Source organism: Melanostigma gelatinosum (genome assembly GCF_949748355.1).
Source record: "Melanostigma gelatinosum genome assembly, chromosome: 9".
Classification (NCBI taxonomy): Eukaryota; Metazoa; Chordata; class Actinopteri; order Perciformes; family Zoarcidae; genus Melanostigma; species Melanostigma gelatinosum.
The window spans coordinates 22,534,417-22,560,441 of record NC_136642.1 but is presented as its reverse complement, the minus strand read 5'-3'; the positions used below and the strand labels follow the sequence as shown (position 1 = coordinate 22,560,441).

Genomic DNA, 26,025 nt, shown 5'->3' with positions numbered 1-26,025 from the left:
ACGTTTCTGTCTACATTTATTTGTCCTACTAACCCACTTCTCACAATTTGAAGTTCATTCATTTAAGATATACAGGACAGTATGTTTCTTTTGTTGTACTTAACAATTTTCACTACTCTGACCTTTCAGATGACGCCAAGGCTGTTGTTGCAAATCTAACAGTGAGTACTCGGCTTGCATGAAAAATGCTAGAACTGAAGATAAGATAAGATAATCCTTTATTAGTCCCCCAGTGGGGAAATTTACAGGATCACAGCAGCAAATTGGAGAGTGCACACAAGATACAGAGTAAAAAACAAGAGCAACAAGTAATAAACAGTAAAGAATATCAACTAAGTAAACTAACTATTATAGTGTTGTGTGGTCTACTGGGAGCACAGCTGGTTGTGCAGCCTGACAGCAGCAGGAAGGAAGGACCTGCGGTACCTCTCCTTCACACACCGGGGGGGAATCAACCGGTGGCTGAAGGGGCTGCACAGAGCTGCCAGGGCATAACAACGATGTTAGAAAAAGGTGGAATGAATTAAAAGCAAAACCATAAAAAATAGTTTTGAGCTTTCTCTTAAAACTATCAACAGAAGTTGCCAAATGACCTCAGGGAACCGTTAGCAACGTACTCGGATCAGCAGCCGGAGTGGCAGGAAGGCGCTAAACCATTCAGAGCCTTAAAAACAAGTAAAAGAATTTTACAATAAACCGTTAATGTTGTTATAATATGTTATGTAATACGTTCTCTTTAATTCATTATTGTTTACATTCTTGCTGTTGATTTTGTACAAGTTGCAGCCTATCAATGTTTATTAGGTAACCCAGTATAGAATGTATTGCAGTAATATATTCAGCTCAGAATCAAGAAAAAACACTCGGCTTATTCTGTAGAGCCGGACATCCACATTGGCTTAATAGCTTTTCTCTCTGTGCATTTGTACAAGTTATATTTTAAAAAGATAATTATGCTATTGCAGCATGCATGATTTGGTGGAGCATACTGAGTGGTGTGTCGCCTCTCTGATTGGCTCCTATAGGATCAAAATACCAATGATTCTTTCTTTGTTCCAGTGTAAGAAGGCAGACCAGCACTTTAAGCCGTACTTGAAGCAGCACCTGCCTAAGAGACTGCACTACGCCAACAACCGGCGCATCGAGGAGATTCACTTGCTGGTGGAGAGGAAGTGGCACGTTGCCAGGTAAAGTACTCTACTACAAGAAGTAAGAACACATGCATGGTGTTAAAAGCTAAACTGGACAACTGTAAAAACTGACACTCCTTTCAAAATGCCAATTGGAGATACGGTACAAACTAGACAAGTGCTCTCAGTAAAGTGCAACGGCCCCTGCTGTAATGGTTGATTGACACAGCACAAACCACAATTGCCCCCCGTCTAGACTGAAAGTGTATCAGGCACATTTTCATCTCAGATACTTTCAACAGATACGCTTCCATTTGAATCTATGCAGCTGTCTGCACCGCTCCATGCAGCTGAACTGCAGTTCACTGTGTCACGCTCTATGTTGACTGTTTAATGCTTCCTCTGAACAGAAACTGTCAGTCCTGTTGTGTGATTAGTACCATTAGCTCTTAGCTCTGTTAGCTGCATTAGCCTTGTTAGCTGTTAGCTCTGTTAGCTGAACACACAGCAGGACTCTGATGACCACTGGCTGCTAACAGCTAAATAGCTAACCTCCCACCGATATGAGAAGACACGCTACGTTGTAGCGCTTGGTTTAGTTTGGGATTTGCTAATCGCTGACGCTAATGACGGTATAAAACACTCAATAAAATATTTTGACAAAAAGTTTTCATAAAGTTTGAATCACTACAACCACGATGGGTGCTTGAGCATGAATGGGCTGGTTAAATATAGGGCTGATGGGAGTATGGGAGACAGACAGACACAGGGATGGAATCACGCACACACCGTACCGAATACATGATCTCCTGGCGGAGATAATAAGCACATGAGAAGTTCACTGAGAGCACAAACACAGACATCCACCAAAGTGTTGAATGGTGTAAATCAATCTTAAATGTTTCAGATTGAAGATGTATGCAGGAGAATAAACTCTGATGACACACTTTCCACCTCCACTGTGAAACGCAGAAATGTGGGCTGAGATATATCTCTCTTTACACCTTTGACCTGTAACTGTATAACATGAGACCCAACTTAAAACATGTGTGATAACACCATAAAGAAAGCTTGTCTCATACTGACAATTCTAATTGTGCATGTATTATTGGAACCTTTGATGAAGTTCACAGATTAGGTGAAGCCATTGTCTCTCATTGATTTCTAATATTAACCCTTTGCATCTTTCACTCCTTCTTCTTAGAGCCATAACTCAATGACACACGCACATCATATAAATACTGCAGGAGTCAGTGACTTACTATCAATTATTATTATAATACATGTTCATCTGCCTGCGTATCATGAAAAAGGTGCTCCCTCTAACTTCTTTATTAATTATTTGATAATTAATAGATAAGTTAGAAGTTCTAACTAACTTAGTTTTAATTTGTTGCTGGAAGTGCTCTGATGTTGTGTTCAGTCAGTGTAAGTACGTATGTGGCATTTTCAGCCCACCCAGCGAGGCGTTTTACTGCACATCTTGCTTTACTTAAAAACACATTTTATGCTAACGTGGGCTGCTATCAACGCATCATTAACACGTGTAGTGCTGAAAAGTTTTAAGATGTCCCCTTCAGAGCCACACTAGTGTAGAAGAAAACAGGTCTTTTTCAAAAGTGCAGCTGCTGAAACGTTGATGACAAGCTACAATGAACTCTGACAGCCGTTTGATGTAGTGCAGCGAAAAGTCTTACTGCAGTGATTCAGTGACAAAGTAAACCATGAAGTCATCAGGACTGAAAGAGAAAACAAACCACCTCGGTGTGTGTGTGTGTGTGTGTGTGTGTGTGTGTGTGTGTGTGTGTGTGTGTGTGTGTGTGTGTGTGTGTGTGTGTGTGTGTGTGTGTGTGTGTGTGTGTGTGTGTGTGTGTGTGTGTGTGTGTGTCAGAGTAACAGCCTCCTTGCATGGAGCTGTCATGCTGTTTTGGGTTGGTGAACCATGGGAGAGCTACATTCTGTCTCAGTACACACACACGCATACATGCAGAGCTGCTAAATGAAAGACATCTTTGAGGTTTCAGTGCAGCTCAGATAGACAGACGGGTTAGTCGTTGGCACCGGAGCTTTGAGCAGAGTGTCTGAGCATTTACACTCTCTCTCACACACACACACACACACACACAGGCACATATACTGTACGTAAGTCGATGTCTGCGTAAATCTCAAACCAACTAACTGTTCTCCAAATGAAACACATTTTCCTGTCAGCTTGTTATTTACATTTTTAACATGCTTGTGGCTTCACCCCCTAGACACGCACACACACACACACACATAAATGAAGGTGTATAACTGGAAGTAGTGTTTTAATGGATACTTAGTTAAAAGTGGCTGTTTTTCAATTAGAGGACTCTGGCTTGGGTTGTGTGAAGGAGTGTTTGTCCTGGGCCGAGGGCTAAAGTAGGTGAATACTGACAATATGCTGCAGTTTTTAACACCACGGTTTAACCCGTAAAAACCTGTGAGGACCTGACGGCGCACTGCATCAGGTACTTCTAAACCACCTAGATATTTGACACCTCTGAGGTTAATGTAATGATGTTCAGTATTTCAGTCAGAATTGCTTTCTCCACTTTGACCCCAGATTTATATCATACTCAAAAACATTTGAAACTTACTGTCTATATATATATATATATATATATATATATATATATATATATATATATATATATATATATATATATATATATATATATATATATATATATATATATATATATATATATATATATATATATGTAAGAAGTGGACGTAGCCACCAAGACATCACCCATTGGTTTATCGCTATCTTGGTTTCTGACTGTCGCCATCTTGTTTTTTTTGCAACCAGAAGTGACACGTAAGGGTGGAGCTTAGTACTGAATGCCATGGTAGTGACCTGTCAATCACAAGTTAGCCCCGCCCTAAAGCATACCCTTTATAGTCTATTTGACTCTAAATGGACCATCATGTACTGAATGAACATCATGCTGTATTGAAGAAGACTTGAAACTAGAGACTGAGACCATAAACTCATGTTTACAATGTTTATGGAATAAATCAAGAGAGAAGTAGAGTCATTTTCTCATAGACTTCTATACAACCAGAGGAGTCGCCCCCTGCTGGCCATTAAAGAGAATGCAAGTTTAAGGCATATATTTAGGTCTCAACAATCCTGAATATCTTTTTCATAGATCCTCAAAGATTGTAAATTTTCTAAAAGTTGATCTTTCATTCTCCTACTTGATTCAACTGATTTGACCACAGTTTGGTTCACATGACTGATGAGTGGCCATCTTTAAGAGTTGCCAAAAGAAACTTGAATACAACAAATTAGCTGAGCAGCAAATAACCGGTATAACACAGAACTGGTTGGTGTGGTATGCAATATTTTAGCTTTTGACTTGTGACTTTTGCTTGAAAGTGAAACTTTCTGGGTCATCTGACACAATAATCTGAACATTCCAGCCAGTTCTGGTTGGTTGATTGATTGATTGATTGATTGATTGATTGATTGATTGATTCATACTGTGCATTACAGGAGAGTTCCTGAAGGCAAGAGGCACTGTGGCTTCTCTGGTGACCATGGATATGACAATAAAATCAACAGCATGCAGGTACTCTTGGTAATCTATAGTGGCATGAAGTTGTTTTCTGGCTGGCTTTTTATATCCAGTGCAGCAGCACAAATTAAACATTGATTTTATACACTATTCTATTGGCCATAACCCATGAATTTATCTACTTTAATAGCCAAAATACACAAGTATTAGGTCTTGCATCTGAAACAGTGAAATACTAACTAGGATGACCAGATGTCCAGAAAAATTCCTCACATTCCCGAATTATGAGCAGTTGTCCTGAAAATTAGACTTAACCTGTGTTTTGTTTGTTCTAGCCAAATAAAACAATACATACTGATAGTTGTGAAACATTATTTGTTATGTCCGTAGCCTACAGTAATTAATTGTCATTTTTTAGCCATGTCCAGTCCTGCAGCAAATTGATAAACAACTAGGCACAGCAGCGATGCATATAATGACGTTGTTGAATGAACACATTTACTGAGAGAAATTAAACCATCCGTTGCTGACATGGAGCACGACGAACATCCAGACAAAAAGCTAAATTGTTACTGCAGGTACCGGGTTGAGTGGGGGGGGGGGAGGGGAATACACATGGACTATTGCTTCCGAACGAGATCCGAACGTAATGTTTTGTAAAGCTGCAGGAAAGAATACTACTATTATTATCGCTACTGTTCGCTGACACTGAATGTAATGCACTGGAGGCCACGCCCACCCCCTACCCTGTCCCCAGTTTCAGCCATTCTCATCTGGTCACCCTAATTCTAACTTATTTCTTGTGACAAATCGTTTGACTTGTGCCATCAACTCTCATTTTCAGACTATTTTCTTGGGGTACGGACCTACATTTAAATTCAAGACTAAAGTTCCAGCCTTTGAAAACATTGAGCTTTATAATGTCATGTGTGGTAAGGCATTGTTTTTGTTATTGTGTGCTTGGGTCTGAGTGCATGTCTATGACTCTAGTCATCTAGGACTCGCCAAAATGTGTTTCAATGAATATGTGAGTAGACTAGTCACAACATAAGTGGTGTTGTATGTGTGACAGCCTCCACTCATTCTTTTGGCTGACATGAAGCTGATTTCTCCCGCTCTCAGATCTTCTGGGTCTGAAACCAGCCCCCAATAATGGAACCCATGGCAGTCTGAACCACCTGCTGAGAAGCCCCAGCTACAGGCCCACCATGCCAGAGGAGGTTTCGAGGCCGGCAGCCTCTGGTCTTGGTCCGGCAGGAACAGACGACCTGGGCTGCAACTGCGAAGACAAGGTCAGCCATGATGACTCGGTGGCAGACCCGGGCCCGGCTTCCTGTCCACTGCTGAAAAGAATACTAGTTTTTAGGAGATTGGCTTGTCTGTCAAGCTCACTTAGATTAGTGATACAAACAGTGAAACCAAAATCATTCTGATCTTCATAACCTGCCGCCATGGAACCCCACGGCAGCACTATGCTAACTCACCATACATGAGATTGGGTGATGGCACGTCAATTAGTGTGTCAATAATTCACTCAGTAAATTAGTCCGTAAGTAATGCATAAAGTGTAAGCAGCTGTAAAGTTGAGTAGTAAGAAGTACGGTAGTTGTTATGATAGCAGGTAGTAAATGGTTTGCACCTAAAAGAAAAATCTAGTCCATACAACTTCTGATCTTCTAATATTCATAGGTTTGAACATTGGTTCAATGGTTTTGGCAGTATTGTATTCACCAAAGTAACTGCTGAGTTCAAGTCTGACAGCACAAGAAACTCAAAAGGATCAGAAGTCTGTGAGAAAATGACTCTACTTCTCTCTTGATTTATTCCCTCAGTAAACATTGTAAACATGAGTTTATGTCTCAATCTCTAGTTTCAAGTCTTCTTCAATACAGCATGATGTTCATTTAGTAAATGATGGTCCATTTAGAGTCAAATAGACCATAAAGGGTATGCTTTAGGGCGGGGCTAACTTGTGATTGACAGGTCTTTGGTGCATTCCCAACTGTACTTACAGCTGCTAATGCCAGGTGTGAACAGGGTCATAATGAGTACAATTACAAAAATAACATGAAAGTTGTAATATTCTGGAATTATCCTTTAAGTTTATAGGTATAACATATGACATTGGTGGGATTTCTAAACGATCAGTGTATTTTGGCCTGATGTTCGTGAGAATGAATGTCCCTATGCATAGTGACGTATAAATTGTTGGCGTGGAGCACTGAAGTGATTGGGGATTCATGCATACTTTTGGTATCGATTGCATAATCTATTGTAGGTAAGTTGATTAACAAGCCAATCTCCAAAAATGACACCGTATTACTTTAATGTGGCGATAAAGATAACGTTTTGAGTCCATGCAACAAGGCAGTTTTGCTGTGATGACCGTACATCTGTAACACATGTGCTACTGTCACCGAGCCCTAAGTTATTATCTTACAGCGTATAGAAACAATAAAATACTTAAATGTAAGTAAAACTGCCAGTCAGCATGTTTTCAAAAAGTTACTCGTTTATCATGACCTCTTGGGGTTGCACCTCATGTTACAGCGCGCTCCTCCTGTGAGAGAGCTGTACAGTCAATTAAGAATGATATGATGCTTAATTGATTCCAACGGGCCAAACTGGACCCTCACATAGTTCAACAGAGGATGACTAATGTGACTGTGTTGCCGGCCAGAGGCCAACCGTTCTCCTTACTGTGTTTCACATTGAGACCACTCAAGCACTGCTCAGTCTGCCTGTGTTGCTGCTGAGGCCTAGTCCACACACACAGGCATTCTTTCAGCAGTGTTTTTTTAAACACTGCTTCAAAGCAGTGAGTGACTTGCATTGGAAAAGAAGCTTCTGTAACTCAGCAGATAAATGTTTTTGGGGGTACATCAACTTCCTAGTATGAACACTTAAATACCTGTTATTTAGTTAGGTCCTAAAAAAATTTCAAATTTTCTATCCTCCGTTTATGTGAATGAGCCCGAGAACCAATGTATCCAGTGCTCTTAATACTAATGTTTCACCCTGGCAGCAGTTTAACCTAAAATACTGTTGGGGTGTGAAGCCAAAACGCATAAAAAAGGCTATGTGTTTAAAAAAATTCCATTTGTAGTCCCTGAATTACAAATCTGGTATTTTCATAATATTTTACAGATATGAAGGAGCTAAAAGGAACTATCGACCATCCCTACATTCAGTCAAATGACTGTAATGTCCAATGATCTTTAGATTGAGATGTGATGAGATGAGAAAGATGAAACATCAGAGGATCAGTTGCTTTATCTTATTGCTCATGTGGTCTATTGACTTTTCTTGGATACTAAAAGTACAACTCAAACTTCATCGCTGGCTGCTCTGAAGAGTCTTTAGTCATCATTATTTTTGTTGTATTGTTACATTTTTTTAATTACAAATTGTGCATAAGCAGCAGTACATTCACCAAACATGGCTCAGCAAGTTACTGAATGCAAATGTCTTTTTTTTTGTTAAAAAAGAACAAAAATCTTTTCTGTTTTGCTTTTGAAATGCAGTTAACGTTGTCTTTTTACACAGCAGACCTGTAAAAAGATGAATTAGCATGGGCCTATCAGCCAGTTCATTTATCATTTGTTTGGTCTGTCTGTCTGTGAGTGTGGGAATGAGCCTGTTTGACTTGTAAAAAAAAGTATCTTAATATCTGATTGCTTTGTTGTGTCTTCGGCCCGTGGTTCCACTTCTCTTTACAATGTGACTTTTGTCCTCCGATCATGCCAGGACGCATCCGACGCCCTGAAATCGGATCTTGCTCGCATTGAGATCCGATCAGCCAGACCACCTGCCGAGGTGACCGGGCTCTCATTGACTTTATCACCGGCATTAAAACAAGTCTACCAATGCTGCAGGGAGGCAGAGTAAGAGGCAAATATAACGGGAGACTTTTATTGTGAAGAATTATAGGAAAGGGAATGTGTTTATTCACCGCTTTAAAGCCGCTCCTTTGACACATATCCATCCCTCTATCTGATCAGGCACCGTTACATTGAAGTGTCAAGTGCGGACACAATGTCTGGCGCATCTGATCACAAAAGTCACATTGAAAAGACAAAGTGTCATCACGGGCCTCTATTCAGCTTCCTTAAAAACGTAAAGAATGGTGTTGCATCTTTGCTTTCTGCTGCAGAGCTGGACTCAGTTCACCTCCAAGTCAAGCCGTTCAAACTAAATCCGTAGATAACATGCCAACAAAAAGGCAACCTCTCATTCCATCAAGGTCTAATGTTGACACTTGACGCCCTTCTCGGTCTAGACGCAGTCTGTGTATTTTTTGAGGTCTACTTCCCGAATAGCTTGGATTGTGAGTGAGAGGGACCCAGCCCCTCTCTGCAGTGTGTCACTTTGTGCTGTGTTTGTGATTCCCATGAAGATCTCTGGCAAGAGATTGTTTCAATCTCCGATCTTTTTGCAGTTGCGTGTAAAAAGTAGGGGCCAGAGAGGTTTGAAAGTGACCCTTGTACGAGGCTATAACCTGGAGTCACTCTGGCTCTGTCTCTTACAGAACAAAGTGGAGGAGTTAAACCAGCGACTGAGGCGAGCTATGGATGGTCAGTCTTTCACGATGTTACTGAAAATGTCATTTTGTACATGTAAACTTGTTTGAATTGTAAAAAATACAGTAAATGATCCACTGTGTCCTGAGTAAACCTGCATCATGATCCTATCCACACAATGATGCATCACGCGTCGCGTCACGTGTTGCTGTTCTATCACCTCGTTGTAAATAGTTTTGTAAATGTGTCTCGTCCCACATCTCTGTCTCCCCCCCCCCCCCCCCCATGCTCCCCCTCTATCAGATAGCAGGAACTTGCCGTACGGCCGACCTGCTGTACTCTTTCGTACCAAGTACTCCATCCTCCACCACAGTGACCACATCAGCGGCTACAGCGAGGCGCTCTCTATGCCTCTCTGGACGTCATACGCCGTCAGCAGACAGGTACTCTTCATCCTTTGCTCTTCGCCCTGAAGGACGTTAGTGTGAATATTAACGGGCAGCGAAGGCACCTCATTCAGAGGACAGCATGCCAGATGGTGTAGTGGAGTTTTAGTCTTAATCACCAATAGAAGCATCACGACTCTCTTCTTTGATTGGGGCTTACATAAATACAGGGCTATTAAGACTATGAAGCCCCTCTAAATATGTTCATATTTCCCATAATACTACAGTGGCCACACTTATTATTTCCAACGATGTATAATATAATGTATTCAAAAGAATTAGGGTGACACACTTGCTCAAGTTGATCTTGCATTCATGTTTAAAAATGACTTACTTATAGTATATTCTCAGTAGAATAGTCTGTCCTCATAACACATGAAGGGATCCTAGAGGCTGTGAAAGAGTCATGTTGATTCCCCCCGATAGCATATGTCAAGGCAGAGTCGCAGCTAATTCAGAAACCTATTTGTTCATACTGGGCCTACAAACCTTTTTTCATTATAGCAATGACTCTTTTGGCCAATAAAGGATATTTATAGCCTGATATGAAAAGTTCTGGGTCGAGAGGAATTTGTAGGATTAATATAACCTGGAAACAATCTCTCACTGCTTCTCTGAACTTTGTTATCTCAGTACACTGCCAAAGACAGTGAAAACGTGTACCTTTAACCTTTTCGCACTTGATACATATTGATTTAAAATGTTCTGGGGTTGTATACTTTTGCATCAGCCAATTAGACGGCAGTAATCTAAGCCTTGTGTCGTTGGCTGTTATATGTCTCTCGCTGGCATGTCTGAACCTTCTAACAGTTATTGGCCAAGTGGCCTCAAGTTGTAATCGACACATCTGTGTGTCCCATGCCAAACTGTTACATAACTCATCATTTTGTGTTTGTTTTCTACTTGTTACATACAGTATGTGAAGCAATTTATTCCCTCCTCCATGCCATCTTTCTCATCCACCAGACAACCGAAAACCACCCATAGTTTAAACTAGAAGTCAGCTGACCTCTCTCTTTCTCTCTCTCTGTGTGTGTGTGTGTGTGTGTGTGTGTCTGTCTGTGGTCCTCTAGGTAGAAGTATCCCCTCTGCCTGAAGCCCTGTCCAACTGTGTGAGACCTGATACCAGAGTTCCTCCAGCCTACAGTCAGTCTTGTACCAACTACAGAGCAGACAAACAGATCACCTATGCCTTCCTGTACCCACCACGTGAGTTCATCACAACAGCACTAACACTGAATTACACTAACAAAACTAAAAAGGTGCACTCATTAGAGTGCAGATCTCCGCCAGGTGCATCTGCAACGACCACAACAAATCACGATTGTCTAACCCCCAGTCTAGACCGCAAATGTGTCAAAAGCATTTTTAACACAAAAATGATAAGGCCAGTAATATCCGAGATTCGCCGTGGACAGACAGACACAGAGCGCACGCACACACTACCGAATACATGGTCTCCTGTCGGAGATAATAAAATCGATCATTTGTAGCTTGTTGATTTTCATGTTCATGTTCAATTGAATATTTGTGGTCTTGGACTATTAATCAGACATATTTTTACTCAGATAATTGCCATAAGCTTTTGTCATTTTATCATATTTTTTATTTTTACTTTTTTCATTTTTACAATAAATAATGTATTGAGAAAAATAAAATGTCCGTTATTGTAGAACTAATCATGCGTTAATTTGATATGTTGGCTCATATTATTTTATGTTTTAAACTAAGACACTCACAGACCTTATGCTGGCTGTTTCATACACATATTTTCAGTCTGGGTCTTATTGTTGCTCATCATTCCTATCCGTCATATTAACATTTTACTCACGAACGATATTGCTGAGATCTAACGATATCACTGCTCCTCAAATCATTGTTTTGATCCACGACAGCCGTGACTGGAGGCATCATGTATTTGGGTCGTTTGTCCCATTCTCGTCAACGCATTATCTCAGGAATTTTCTCTTCTCTTAATTTGGTGGTCAAAGATCGAGGTCAATGTGATCCCATGTATTTGGCCAGAGTTCAAGAATTAATGTGCGAATAATTATTAAAATTTTGCTCAAATGTTTAGTCGGAAAAAATGACATGTTGTAATTTAAACTGCAATTTGACTGGTTGGCGAAGGCATATTATTCTAGTTGATCATGTTCTGTTTTTTTCATTATTGACAGAATTCTCCACAACCATGGACAAAAAATATGATGCTGTCCTCATCACCAACACCGTCCCCATGTATGCTGCATTCAAGAGTAAGTCAATCAGTGATTCAACGTTTCTTCAAGGGCCAGATGCTTGGAGCCCCGTTGGAACCTTGTATGTTGTGAATTAGAAAAACAAAAACCAAATCAGTGCGGATGGATTCACTGATATATTCACCGCTTTTCTGTACCTTCTATCGCCTCCCATCCCATAGTCCCTGTTTCATTCTCTCGCTTTTGTTCTTTCCCCTCTCTTCCACCTTCCTCTCTCAGGGATATGGAGTTACTTCCAGAGAGCGCTGGTGAAGAAATACGCCACTGAGAGAAATGGAGTGAATGTGCTCATTGGACCCATATTTGACTATGACTACGATGGTGTCAGGGACTCCGCTGAGAAGATAAAAGAGTAAGAGCATTCTATTTCCTCCCCTTCTAATTCAGCTTCAATACACACGAAGGTTAAGTTTATGCTGAGCATTGTTTATGGAAAAAATAGGAAGAAAAAAATGATTCCTGGCTCAGGGGAAATGTTGAGCTCAAGTCTCGTGTTCCTGCAGGTACGTAAGTGGGGTGATACCCGTCCCCACGCACTTCTTCGTGGTCCTGACCAGCTGCTTAGACTTCACGCAGGCTGCAGACTCGTGTAGCGGCCCCCTCAGCAGCGCTGCCTTCATCCTGCCGCACAGAGCCAGCAACGACGAGACCTGCAACGTAAGGAACATCGCGTCTTAAAATGCATCACCACATTTTAATAACACTCGTATACATACACTTCATAGAGACCTGGGGCTTCATTACAGAAAGTCTGAAATCCTATCTCATCTCAGTTGAGGATGACATTGAGGATTTTTGGTATACAGAAAGAAGTTTCCTAATACATTTATGAAAACATCTATCCATCTTATTTTAGGATGAGAATTTAGCGATTACAGATTTGTCCTTACTTCGGGATTCATAAGTAAGGAATCCCGAAGTAAGGATGGCACAGTCCCTGTCCTAACTGTTGTTAGGTCTGTATGGCTGTGACAGTGAAGATGGGGAACAACATGATGATTGAAATGCTGCTGAGTCCATAGCATGACACTTTAAATTTCCCAGCCTATGTATTAATCGGCATTAGTCTTCCCAAATTACTGACATTTCTATCTTCAAAACAATACCTTTAAAAATATTGATATTTGACGCCATTTTCGATACCACTGAGAAACATTAAGGGGATTCTAATGAAAAGATAAATAGCGGTCTGTGCGTCGACTCGCTGTCTAATCTATCTCCGTATAGAATGGAAACAGAGGGAAACAGCTATTATTTACCTCAATCTTTCATTGAAACAGAATCAACTTTATTTTGTATAGCATATCTTTATTGATTTTTAACATAATATATCCCATTTTCCTAAATGGGTTGGATGCATTAGCAACTTTTGGAGAAATGCAACCCGACAACCCATGATTGTGGCCAATCACATAAGCAGCGATCCAGTGCTGTGAAAGCCAACATTAAAGCCACGTTTGGCTTTAAATGGGCCTTTAAGTGACACAACGCCGCACAGCCCTGCGCTAACTGCCTCAACGCCTGATTTGGTGTGAATGCTGCCTAATTTATGCCAAAACGTTTTTAGGTTTTTTTTGTTTGTGTGGAGACCAAACAGACAGACATGTTATTAAGTTAGCTTTTAGACATAGACAGGCGAAAATGCTTAATTGATTCCAACGGGCCAAACTGGACCCTCACATAGTTCAGCAGAGGATGAGAAAATGAACCTACTTCTCACTTGATTTATTACCTCAGTAAATGCTGTATCACTCCTCCACCGTCCAATTATGGTCACTTCCATTCAATTGATTGCAAAAAAACAAGATGGCCACAGCCAAAATCCAAGATGGCGATCGCCAAAATGCTGAACTCAAGGATTTAAAATCGCAGTCCAGGAACCAATAGGTGACGTCACACCGACTACAGTCCATAGTTTTTATACTAAGCTAGGCTAACCAATCCCTGACTCCAGCTCTGTACTCACAAACATGAGAGTGGCATACGTTTTCTCATCTCTCATGACAATACAAACTATGTTCCCTCAAAGCCAAATCACTTGTGGGTTGTGAGCGACAGAGGGTTTCAGGGTCCGTAGAGGGGAAGGAGGTGGCTAACGTTTCTGTGCTCCTCGCTGCCTCCCCGCAGAGCTCAGAGGAGGAGTCTCGCTGGGTGGAAGAACTGATGAAGATGCACACGGCTCGAGTAAGAGATGTGGAGATCCTGACGGGCTTGGACCTGTACCGCAGAACGACCCGGAGCTACGCCGAAATCCTCTCGCTCAAGACCTACATGCACACCTACGAGAGCGAGATCTGACATCCGCTGGCCCCCTGTCAACACTGATGTTGCTGATAACTTTTTTCCAACCGTGGTGGATGTATGTGGTACAAAAAAGAGGTGCCATCACCTCTGTTACACTGACCTACACCAGCTCTTCATGCTCTCGCTGTCTGCTACGGCTGCCGTGTGCAGCTGCTCCGTTATGGCCCTTTCACTGGGCATCTGCTTTCATCTCATTCATCTCGTCCATCTATTAAGACACAGCATTGAACACCACTGAGGCTGAGCTACTAGCTGTGGCACTGTCCACTTTATTTTGTTTGGTAGCAGGCAAGTAAAGCAATTATTCTGCTCTGTGCTACTGTTTCATGGTCGGCACTCAGATTCAATGGAATGACATCAAACTGAACAACATTGACCCATGTGAGTAAATATATAAAGGGCTCAAATTGAATCTGTACCAGTATTTTTAATGTGTAAATAACAGAGAGGCCATTAATCTTCATCTGCCCTCTGTTTACTTTAAATCGTCTTTCGCAGAAAAGTTCTCTCTCCAGCAGTACGGCTGGGTCGACCTGTTAGCGGAGTTTTTAATGTCGGGCCCTAGTACAAGGCAGGACCACAAGATCAAATAATAATGCAGGACTGATTGCCCTGTATACTCTTACATATTTTCTATTAATTGTCATCGTCCAGCAGTACCAAGAACAGTTTTTGAGTTTTTTGTTTTGGTAATACACATTTATATTCTTCTCAAGCAAACAATATTCCATATGTGTAAAAATGATGTTTTAAAGTGTTTGAATGATCTTTAATTGCACTACAAAGCCATTAACAGAATCCGTCAGACAAAACCATCACCTCAGTGTCAAGGCCTAGCAATACGACATTGATCAACTCTGTCTACTCTTTACACTATATGAACAGATAATGTTCAGTTATTAAGAAGGAATCGTCTTTATTTTTTTAATGAAATGACAATGCAATTTATATTTTGTATAATCTTATTGTTCAAGAAAGGTGAAAAAAGCCTATTGTGATTTTAATTCCCTCATTTCCGTGAGGACATTATTTTTTTAATGGAATGATAATGCAATGGTGTGTGTGTGTGCGTGCGTGGACGTGCGTGTGCGCGCGCGCGCGCGTGTGTGTGTGGTCACGTATTTTGAAAGTACTTACCGGAACCGGAAGTGGTAGTGTGTTGTCCCGTCTTCATTGACGCTATCTTTATTAATTGAGTGTGTTGCAGTTCCTCACTGTGACCACTGGAGGGCAACATGAACACTCTTGACCATGAAATAAACAAACTGTTACAAGCATGTAGAGGAATTTAGAGGATGAAATTACTGAGACATAAGATGGAAACAGTTTGTTTATTTCATGGTCAAGAGTGTTCATGTTGCCCTCTCGTGGTCAGAGTGAGGAACTGCAACACACCACATTCATAAAGACAGCGTCAATGAAGACGGGACAACACACTACCACTTCCGGTTCCGGTAAGTACTTTCAAAATACGTGACCAAAGTAACGGAAATTATCATGTTCATAATAATGTTAAATGCCGTCAATTTACTTAATTGCACATACACGTGAGCACGATACGGCATTTAACATTATTATTATTAACATGATAATTTCAGTTACTTTGCTCACTGTATTTTGAAAGTACTTACCGGAACCGGAAGTGGTAGTGTGTTGTCCCGTCTTCTGTCTATATCTATCTATTGACGCTGTCTTTATCAATTGAGTGTGTTGCAGTTCCTCACCATGGCCACTGGAGGGCAACATGAACACTTGACCATGAAATAAACAAACTGTTTCCATATTATGTCTCAGTAATTTCATTATTTTTTGTTTTTCTCTACATGCCTGCTAGTCGTGCTCACGTGTATGTGCAAATAAATAAATTAACGGCATTTCACATTATTATTAACATGATCATTTCCGTTACTTTGGTCACGTATTTTGAAAGTACTTACCGGAACCGGAAGTGGTAGTGTGTTGTCCCGTCTTCTTGACATTCAGGCTGGTGCATCATGTAAATATCCATAATGAAGGACACAGCAGACATATGCAGATAATTATAAACAAATAATCCCATGTTGGAATAACTGGCTCCAGGTTTTCTGCGTGTCGGTGACTAAAATGTAATTTTATTAAATCACAAATGTTTACAGGAATATGCGCTTATAGAACATACTATCAGCTAAAATAATAAATCTCAATGTATTTTTAGGGCATTTTTTCACAAGAAAAGTCTATAAAAGCACCTGTGAAAGCACCACATAGTTCTGTCAAAATAAAAAAAAAGTTATTTATATTTTGTATAATCTTATTGTTCAAGAAAGGTGAAAAAAGCCTATTGTGATTTTAATTCCCTCATTTCCGTGAGGACATGAATGCAGCTTTAGCAAGTTACGAAATGACGCGTTGAATGCTTTCGCTTCCTAACACAGAGAATGTCTGCCGACAGTTATTACCGGGTAGAGTACACAGAGTCACCCCGTGGTCACTTGTGATATCAACAAGAGTTACTTCCTTTTAACACTCGGCTTTTTATTGTTATTTTAAAGTAGCGTGTTGGTGCGTCCGCATAACCATGGTCGGACTCAATGGTCGGTAGGTAGCGTTATGTTTCCCCTGCGGGCTTTCTTCTGTCCGGGCTAAATAAACCACAATAGTCGGAACACAGTTAAATGTAACGTTAGCGAGCGCTCGTGACGCAACATGCAGCGGTTGTTTCAATATTTGTAACTTTGTGTTCGTCTGTTGTCATCCATATAATGTTCCTTCAACCGACTTTCTAAACTCAGAGACCGAGAGAGACAGAGAGAAATGTGTGAGCCTCAACAGCGAGTTAATTGTTACAAAGGAGTAGTTCGTTAATTAATGATAGCTGCCCCGGTTCTTCTTCACTGAGGCCATAGGAACCATCAAAGAAAGATTAAGAAAACAGCTGGGGCACAAAAGAGGGAGGTTCGTGTACAAATGATGGTCTTTATTCGACGACTAGATCAATGTAAGATGTTTATAGCATTGATTTGTCAAAGTGATAAACCAGTAAACAACTGTTTGGGTGTCTGCTGTGGTTAGAACGCTTTAGCCAGTACTGATGAGTGTTTTATAGACTATTCATGCATCACATGTCTCATGAGGATTCTTATTCAGTCATCTACAAATATCATCTGGACTCATCAAAACGCAGTAACCAATTTCTGCAATCCTCATTGTGAGTACAATTATAACACCTGTGATATCAGTGTAAACACTGTATCTATGAAGACTGCTGAGGCTGCTCTTACTGTCATTTGTGGATGCCTAAAATTGGATTTAAAGAGAGTTGGGGAAGGTGCTCAGATGGCTCACGATGCAGTTGACCTGTCTTGTCGTCTGTAATCCCACACAGGTGACCGTTCGGCAGTAAATACGGGTAAGATGGAAGAAGCCAAGGCGTCGTGCCTTAACATCCTCACCTACCACAGGGAGCTGCTGGTGTCCCGGCTGAGGAGTCTTCAATGCATCCTGGACAACCTGCTGGCCTGCGGCTTCGTCTGTGAAGAAGATGTTGAGATCGTACAGCGATCTTCCACCAAGACAGATCAGGCAGGACATCTGTTTAAAAAAACAAATGAAATATATTCTTAGCTCTCTCTAAAACATGTTCTGGTTAAAAATTGAAAATAAAGTTGGACATTTTTGAAATGTTAACCAACAGAGACGTTCTTTGATGTGATCATTTTCTAGGTGCGCAAAATCTTGGAGCTAGTCCAGTGCAAAGGGGAGGAGGCCTGTGAGTACTTGATTTACATCATCTATAAAGTATGTGACGCATACATAGACCTCCAGCCGTGGTTGAGAGAGATCGACTACACCCCGAGCAGTGATGTAACGGCGATGACCGTGGTTAACACCGACCCCAGTAAGTAATACAGTCACTGATGCTGTTCTGTACGTCTGTACTGTATGTCGACTGTCTAGATCAGGGGTCTCACTCCCGGCCCGCGGACCGAATGCGGCCCGCCACGTCATTTTATGTGGCCCGCGAATCCGCCAGCAAAAAAAAAAAAGTAAAAAAAAAAAATTATATATATTTTTTTTAAAGTTAGACTTGATAATAAATATATCCCCATAGTCGAAATTATGAGATATAAAGTCGAAGTTATGAGATAGCAAGTCATAACTATGATAGAAAGTCAAAATTATGAGATTGAAAGTCAAAATGATGAGATACTTAAACACACAGTCATAGAAGCAGCTCTTTGGCTGGTTACTGTACATTTGACATGGAAATGTATTGTGAGTACATTGAAGACTACTTTAAACTGTGAATGCAGAGAGTTATTTGACAATATGTTACGAGTAGTTACATTTACAACCGGCCCTTTGTGGGCGACCATGATGCTGATGTGGCCCGGAGTGAAAATGAGTTTGAGACCCCTGGTCTAGATGTATGAACAGTTGTATTGTTGTGTTGTATTGTATTGCATCATACATAGAGGTGTTTCTGTCTTTCTGTCCACTCCATTTACATCAATGAGGGAAAAATACCAAATTGCAAGAATACATTTGACATTCAAAATGCTTAAATGGAAGAATGTATTCCAAATGTTAAGAATAACACAGTCGTTGTGCAAAACATTGTGTGATTAAATAAAATTCGGATTACTGATTATTTGATGTGTAACTACCATTGTAATGTTGAAATTTGACGTTGGAGCTATAATTTAATTGGCATGTGGCCCGATTACATTGTGAGGTAACAATGGAAACATTACGCACCCCAGAGGATGAAAGTGTCATCAAATGTCTGGGCAGATCTGTCGTCTTTTTTTACTTATTTTATCAGATACATTTAGCTCATTTTAAGATGAATGGTGATGAATTGTGAAACAACAGCTCAGGTCAAAGCATGTTAAAAGCACTTCTCTCAACTTGAAGGAGACATATCATGCTCATATCCAGGCTCATACTTTTATTTGAGTTTTTTAGCATGTTTACATGCTTTTGGTATTTTAATTAACCATTTATTGTTCTCATACTGTCTGTCTGAACATATCTGTATTCGCCCTCTGTCTGGAACACTCGCAGTTTTATCGCCTGTCTCTTTAAGTCCACCTCCGAAAAAGCCCAGTCTGCTCTCATTTGTCGGTGTTCCTGGGACTTGCCTATCTTGATTTGGGACTTACCTGTTGTGTCTTGGGACTTGACTTTGGAATTGTCTGTCTTGATTTGGGACTTGGCTTGGGACTTACTTGTCTTGACTTGGGACTTGAGGGTAAAGAATTGAGTCTTACTTGTGATTTGCAAAACAATGACTTGGTCCCACTCCTGGGTCCTTAGTAACAATATTCTGAATCACCAGACCTTCTGACACCACTGAAAGCTTCTGTATTGCTCTAATTCACTGTCTTCCTCCTCTAAGTCAGCAGGTATTGTGAGAAGTTGAGGCATGAGATGAGCCGGGACACCTGCTTCATCATGTCATACGGCCAGCGAGAGGAGACCCGCCTGGAGGACCTATACACTGACACACAGATGGAACTGCTGAACGACTGCAATGAAAGTTTGGGCTTCTTGGAGAGACTGGACCAGCTCCTAGGAGACCATGCGGTCTTCAATCCCCAAGGTGAAATCATCTATGTGACGGGGGATGCCGGTGTGGGAAAATCCATCCTCCTGCAGAAGCTCCAGAACCTCTGGTCCAAGAAGGACCTGCAGACGGACGCCATCTTCTTCTTTAAGTTCCGCTGCAGGATGTTCAGCATCTTCAAGGACACAGATCAGATCTCCCTCAGAGACCTTTTGTTCAAATACAACTGCTACCCAGATCACGATCCAGATAATGAGGTGTTTGACTACATCCTGCGCTTCCCGGAGACGGTTCTTTTTACATTTGATGGCTATGATGAGATCCAGATGAATGACCTGATGAATGCTCCTGAAGTGGTGTCACCAGAAGTCAAGACACACCCCATCCAGCTGCTGATCAGCTTGCTTTGTGGGAAACTACTCAAGGGCTCCCAGAAGGTGCTGACGGCCCGGACGGGGACCGAGATCCAGAGCAGGGTGATCAGAAAGAAGCTGACTCTGAGGGGGTTCTCCCCGGCTCATCTCAAGACCTACATTGATCTTCACTTCAAGGAGCAGGAGCACCGAGATCTGGTGTCTGTTCAGCTGGATGCCAGCCCCCACCTCTGTGGCCTCTGCTCCACCCCGCTGTTCTGCTGGATTGTACTGAAGAGCTTCAGGTACCTGCACACCATGCACGACAGCTTTTATCTGCCTGAAACCTGCATCACACTCACGGACATCTTCCTCCTGCTGTCTGAGGTGTTCCTCAGCCGCTCGGGCTCCCCTGCGCCGGCTCTCCTGAAGAAAAGCACTCGGTGCGTCTCAGAGACATTCAAAGTGGGACTCAGGCCTCTCGCAGCATTTGCCAAACTGGCCCTTCAGGGTATGGAGAGAGGTAGCTTCATTTACAGCCAGGAGGAGATCACTGAGTGTGGCCTGGCAGAGGAGGACCTGACCCTGGGCTTTCTCAGACCCGTCAGTGAGTATGATGCCAGTGGGAGCCCCGCTACATTTGAAGTCCTCCATGTCATCCTCCAGTCTTTCCTGGCGGCGTTTGCTCTGGTGTTAGATGAGCAGGCTGCTGCCGGCTCCATCCTCAAGTTCTTTGCAGAGTGCAGCAGGAAAAGAGAGCCGTCCTGTCCGCCGTTCGACCTCTGCATCTGTGGCTCCTCGAAGTCCAACGAAAAGACGCCGTTTGAAACGAATGAACACCTCCAGTTCACTAATCTCTTCTTGTGTGGACTGCTGTCCAAGGCTCACGCCGGCCTGATGGAGCACCTGGTGTGTCCTGTGTTACTGAAGAAAAAACAGGCCTTGCTGAAATCCTACCTCTCCACCAGTGTAAAGTCCCACCTCACTGGCTTACCCCACTACAACAGCGGGGAGGGCAGGAAAGTTCACGTGTTGCCCAACTTCCTGTGGATGCTGAGGTGCATCTTTGAGACGGGCAGCAAAGACATCGCTCAGATGACAGCGAAAGGCATCACAGCCGACTTCATCAAGCTGGGTTACTGCAATGTGTTCTCAGGGGACTGCACCGCCCTGAACTTTGTACTGCAGCACCGTCGGCGGCTCCTGGGCCTTGACATGGACAACAACAACATCAGTGACTATGGGGTGAAGCAGCTGAGGCCCTCCTTCTGCAAGATGACAGTAGTGAGGTAAAAAAAACCATATATAACTACCGTCAAATCTCCATTGATGGACGTTCAGATTGATATTATAATGTAAACATTAATCCAACTGCTTGTCTTCAGATTGTGTGTCAACCACCTGTCTGACAGCAGCATCGAGGTTCTTGCAGAGGAGCTGTGTAAGCACAAAGTGGTGGAGGTCTTGGGGTGAGTGAACATGGCAATTGTTCCAAGATAACTGTGCCACAAAAAATGTTCAGATAGTTAACTCAAGTGAAAGAATTGACTCTTTTAAATTGGGAGAAAGGGGACCAGTGGGTAAATGGGTACTGGTTTGGGCCTTTGGTATATAATTGTATTTTTGGCTGTACAAACAAGTCTTAGTGCTCCATAAAGTACAATTCTGCTCTGTTATTCTGAAAGTGAAACAGAATCTTCAACCTTTAATTAATTTTTTTTGTCCTCAGGCTTTACAATAATTACATCACAGATGTTGGAGCCAAACTCGTTGCTCAGATAATTGAGGAATGCCCAAAGCTGCGAGTTGTCAAGTATGTTTCTAACCTGTATCGATATAAAGTTGAAATACTATAATAATTATGTTTGTAAAATGAATGTGTCTCATGTTTCGTAAATTGATAACATTGCTTTTTCCTTAGGATCGGGAAAAACCAGATCACTCGTGTTGGTGGGAGGCATTTGGCCAGCGCCATACAGGGCAGCACTTCTATCTTTGATGTGGGGTAAGACTTCACTGCTGTAAAACCTCTTGGCTGGTGTAGATCACTTAAAGCAGCTGTGCTCATGAAAGTAATGATATATCAAGTGACACAAAATATGTTCAGCGTCTTTTCTAAAAAAACATCATTGTTTTAATTTTCACGATTGAACCCAAATTTGGCAAACCATTAGAATACGTCCGTCAAGCTTTCGCAAGTTGCGCAATTTTCCAAGCATTTTTTCGGCTAACCTGACGGGTTAACAGCCGTAGCCACAATCCATTGGTGAATAAAGCACGGTAAAGTACAGCACAGAGGAGTTGTTTGACTTGTTTAATCTTGATGGAGGTCTGTGCGCATTAATAGAAATGTGAAATTAAAGGTGCAGCGTGTAGGATTTGGCGGCGAGCGGCGAGATTGCGGATTGCAACCAACTGAAACTTCTCCTGTGTGCCAAGCGTGTAGGTCGGAGAACTACAGTGGCTAAAGCGAAAACATGCAAATGGCCCTATTATCTAGAGCCAGAGTTTAGTTTGTCCATTCTGGGCTGCTGTAGAAACATGGCGGCCGGCTCTGTGAAGAGGACCTGCTCCTTTTGTAGTTATAAAAAGGGCTCATATGAAGAAAACACAACAATTCTTATTTCCAAGTGATTATACACCAAAGAAAACATACCTTAGTTAATAATATATTCCATTTCTGCCAATTGATCCCTCTAATTTGTATACACTGAACCTTAAAAGCATGAAAACATGTCAAATACATCTTCTCTTGGAGGATACTGCTGGTCCTTTCTGACGCAGCCCGATGACTGTTGTCATATCTTTGCTTGCAGAATGTGGGGGAACAGCATTGGCGATGAGGGAGCAGAGGCATTTGCGGAAGCTCTGAGGCACCACCCGAGACTTACCAACCTCAGGTGAGAAGGCAGCTGCCTACAAAGACAATAAAAACCTGCTGATTGAAAATCATCGATTAAATTGAGTAATTTCTATGTTCTAGTCTCTCAGCCAATGGCATCACGTCTAAAGGTGGGAGGTGCCTGGCAGAAGCGCTGAAAGAGAACAGCGTCCTCAGGATATTCTGGTGGGCAGGTCGCCCAGTTTGAGCGAAGTGAATATGTGAAGTTCTAACAGAACTACTCTCTGTATTGAAGTGCGTGTCTGTGCTGTTGTAGGTTGGTGCAGAATGAGTTGACTGACGATGCAGCTCCACTCTTGGCTGAGTTGGTCCAAGCGAACACAGGGTTAAGCCACCTCTGGTAAAGACAACACACACGCTCTGTATTTACTCACACGATGTGAAGGCCAGGGGTCTCATTTATAAAACTGTCACGGTTTAGGCTTTGCCCCCTGTGTTCCTGTGTGTGTGTGTGTGTCTGTCTGTCTGTGTGTGTGTGTCCCTTCATTGCAGTCATCCTACTCACCTGCCCAGTCCACCCAGCTCTTCTCATCACCCCACACATATATAGTCCCCTGCTTTCCCTGTTCTGGTTGTCAGATCGTCCTTGTTCGTTCCCCTGTCTGTCCCTGCATTGTGTCTCCCTCGTGTTTGCGCCGTGCTCCAGCGTTTGCTCCTGGTTTGTTCCTTTGCCTTTGTTTTGTGATTTTGGATATTTTTGCCCGCTCCGTTGGAGTCGCTTTCAGTTTGTGTTTATGACTTTTTAAGTAAAAACCTTATTTTTCAACTTCACCTCGTCTCCAGTGTCTGCGCTTGAGTCTCAGAATTGCCCCTCGGACGTGACAGAATGATCTGACCATGACAGACTCAGCAGACCAGTATTGGGGAACCCGCTTGGCCAGGGGAGGGCCAGTCGTTTGTTTTTATAGATCACAACGCTTGCATGGGAAGTGGCGATCGCCTCTCTTAGGCCCCATTTTGTGCATACGCAGCGGTTATAAAGGAGACCCCTGTTGAACACCACGGTCAGACACTGATCATCAGAAAGTCACATGCTCTGTATATTTGTCTGCAGGTTAATCAACAATCAGTTCACTGTGGATGGGATCAAAAACCTCGCTGCAGGCCTTACCAACAACACAGCACTCAAAGAGATATGGTGAGGATCAAGTATCATTTCACAGTGACTCTCAGGCACCTGTGGTAACATTTCATTTCATCCAATTATCAAAGTGATGCAAGAGAAGAAGACTCAGACTTTACCACGGTTTTATCACCGTTAAAGTGAGACTGTAACAACAACCACATGAATGATTAACAGTCGTAGAGAAGAGAGAGTGAGCTGGCAGCAGAGGAGACGTATATTTGTAGGCTAACCCCGGAAGTTAGCCTTCTGCTATTGTGTGACAAAACGTCCCTGGGTTTTTGCAGTTAGCCCTTCATGTTAAACTGTAAACTAAATTCAAATGAATGGATCCTGAAAGTTGGAATTGCTAAACATAATTAGTTGTATTTAATGTACTATTGTGATTATAGTGATGCATCCGGAAGCTCACATGCTTTATGTTTTGCTGTTTCTGTTAATTGAAAATGAGTCACTCACTGTAGTAGTTTATAGAATTAATTATGGTGACAAACCCTTCAACTGTGTCAAGAGAGCCATTTCCATGTAGTCTCCCTTTTGAAAGCATGAATGTCTGATGGTGTCTGTTTTCTGACAGTGTGAAAGGAAACCAGCTCTCTGAGGAGGAAGAGAAATTGTTTCTGGAAGAGAAAAGGCTGCGGTTCCACTGAGTGGGCACTCCTGTGAGACAAGCATGTGCTGAATAATGTCCGTATGACAAAGTGTGTTCACTGTATGCACAGTGTCACCAAGCTGACACAGCATGGTGTATGATTTCACTGTGGGCACAAAGTCTGACTATAATGGAAATACCGTGTACGCATCACATTGTTCATTGTTGATGAAAACAGTCTGTTTCATGTTTGTGTAGAAGATGTTTACTGTGAAATTTCGACCAACTATTTGCCAGCCGCCATGACCGGGGAAAAAAAGGAAGTGGCAACAAACCAACGGCTTCCTTCTCCGTGAACCCTTTTTTAAACTTTAGGTGCATATTTTTATTTGTATGCATTTATAAACATAACTATTATATTTATTATGTGACTAGTTTTCCACAGAGCTGATGGGATGTGTTGAGGTGTACATTAGTGTGAGGCGAGTGAATGATGTTTACTGTCTGTGCAGAGATATACAGATACCCTTTGGCAACTGGATGCCAATAAGAATGTATTCAGTTGCATGACAGTGTATAAATGTGTTCTGATGGACTCTTGACAGGGAAAAGGCTGATGGCCTCTGGTCAACGAGGACAAAACATGGAAACATGGAGCTTAGTTCAATAAAGAAGACTGCTCTCCTTATTCTGTTTCCCTTGGTTGATCTGTTTCACAGCAGAACTCGTCAAATGAATTATGCCACTGTTCTACTGAAGTGTTCCAGGAATCTACTGCATGACATTGAGCTAGCATGGCCAACAGTAGCGTCCTCAAACTGACATACCCGAATGGCAGGCAGCCATTATTTAGGTTGAAAATGACAGCTGCACTTTCTCTGCTATATCTTTAAATTTCTGCCACAAAAAAGGACTATTATTTTTACCACAATAAAATACATGAGGCAATTTCTTGTTGGTCATAAAACTATTACTATTGTATTTAATAAACAAATGGCAGAAAAAGTAAATAAGTCATTGTATACTATGTCGTAAGTCATAAAAAGTCTACTAACATAACTTTTTAAAAATGCTATACTATATACTGTACTATACTTTCTTGAAACTTTTATATAATTACCTTTTTTGACATGACTTTTTCATGAATTTTTACGACATACTGTGACTTGTTTTCAACAAACTATATTATAGTTTTTCGACAGTATGAACCTTTTGGTAACTGTCGAATGGATGGCGGCCGATAGAAAGCATTCGTCTATGGTCTTTTATTAGATATCTTATTCGGATATTGACACAATTTA

The 26,025-nt window shown here is 41.8% G+C and overlaps 2 protein-coding genes across 4 annotated transcripts in view; both read left to right on the top strand.

Moving 5' to 3' along the window:
- enpp2 (ectonucleotide pyrophosphatase/phosphodiesterase 2) overlaps positions 1-15,957 on the top strand; it is a 31,933-nt gene extending 15,976 nt beyond the window's left edge. Inside the window, exons 14-25 of one of the 2 annotated variants that reach the window (XM_079274825.1) lie at positions 130-161; positions 1,060-1,187; positions 4,657-4,732; positions 5,523-5,610; positions 5,801-5,970; positions 9,207-9,252; positions 9,502-9,641; positions 10,718-10,853; positions 11,822-11,899; positions 12,122-12,254; positions 12,406-12,559; positions 14,030-15,957. In XM_079274825.1, coding sequence (XP_079130951.1) covers positions 130-161; positions 1,060-1,187; positions 4,657-4,732; positions 5,523-5,610; positions 5,801-5,970; positions 9,207-9,252; positions 9,502-9,641; positions 10,718-10,853; positions 11,822-11,899; positions 12,122-12,254; positions 12,406-12,559; positions 14,030-14,200 — 1,352 coding nt within the window. In that variant the 3' untranslated portion in view covers positions 14,201-15,957. Of the gene's footprint in view, positions 1-129; positions 162-1,059; positions 1,188-4,656; positions 4,733-5,522; positions 5,611-5,800; positions 5,971-9,116; positions 9,253-9,501; positions 9,642-10,717; positions 10,854-11,821; positions 11,900-12,121; positions 12,255-12,405; positions 12,560-14,029 lie in introns of both variants that reach the window. The other variant, XM_079274824.1, reaches the window with a different exon arrangement.
- Positions 15,958-17,284: 1,327 nt separating this feature from the next.
- Positions 17,285-25,525, top strand: nod1 (nucleotide-binding oligomerization domain containing 1). 2 transcript variants are annotated; one of them, XM_079275123.1, is made up of 12 exons: positions 17,285-17,393; positions 17,571-17,767; positions 17,909-18,083; positions 19,587-21,396; positions 21,493-21,576; positions 21,837-21,920; positions 22,029-22,112; positions 22,924-23,007; positions 23,091-23,174; positions 23,266-23,349; positions 24,064-24,147; positions 24,710-25,525. In XM_079275123.1, exons 1-12 carry the CDS (start codon positions 17,315-17,317, stop codon positions 24,780-24,782), a joined length of 2,922 nt encoding a protein of 973 aa, XP_079131249.1. In that variant the 5' UTR covers positions 17,285-17,314; the 3' UTR covers positions 24,783-25,525. The 2 variants fall into 2 exon arrangements, with proteins under 2 accessions (XP_079131249.1, XP_079131248.1); XM_079275122.1 differs by lacking the exons at positions 17,285-17,393; positions 17,571-17,767 and having other exon boundaries at positions 17,991-18,083; positions 19,591-21,396.
- The last annotated feature ends 500 nt before the right edge of the window (positions 25,526-26,025 follow it).

Excerpts from the sequence above, each read along its gene's own strand:
- nod1 (XM_079275123.1), top strand. The coding sequence starts at position 17,315 with ATGAGGATTCTTATTCAGTCATCTACAAATATCATCTGGACTCATCAA. Across the intron at positions 22,113-22,923 it reads ACTTCTATCTTTGATGTGGG|AATGTGGGGGAACAGCATTG; the intron begins GTAAGACTTCAC and ends CTTTGCTTGCAG. Across the intron at positions 24,148-24,709 it reads ACAGCACTCAAAGAGATATG|TGTGAAAGGAAACCAGCTCT; the intron begins GTGAGGATCAAG and ends GTTTTCTGACAG.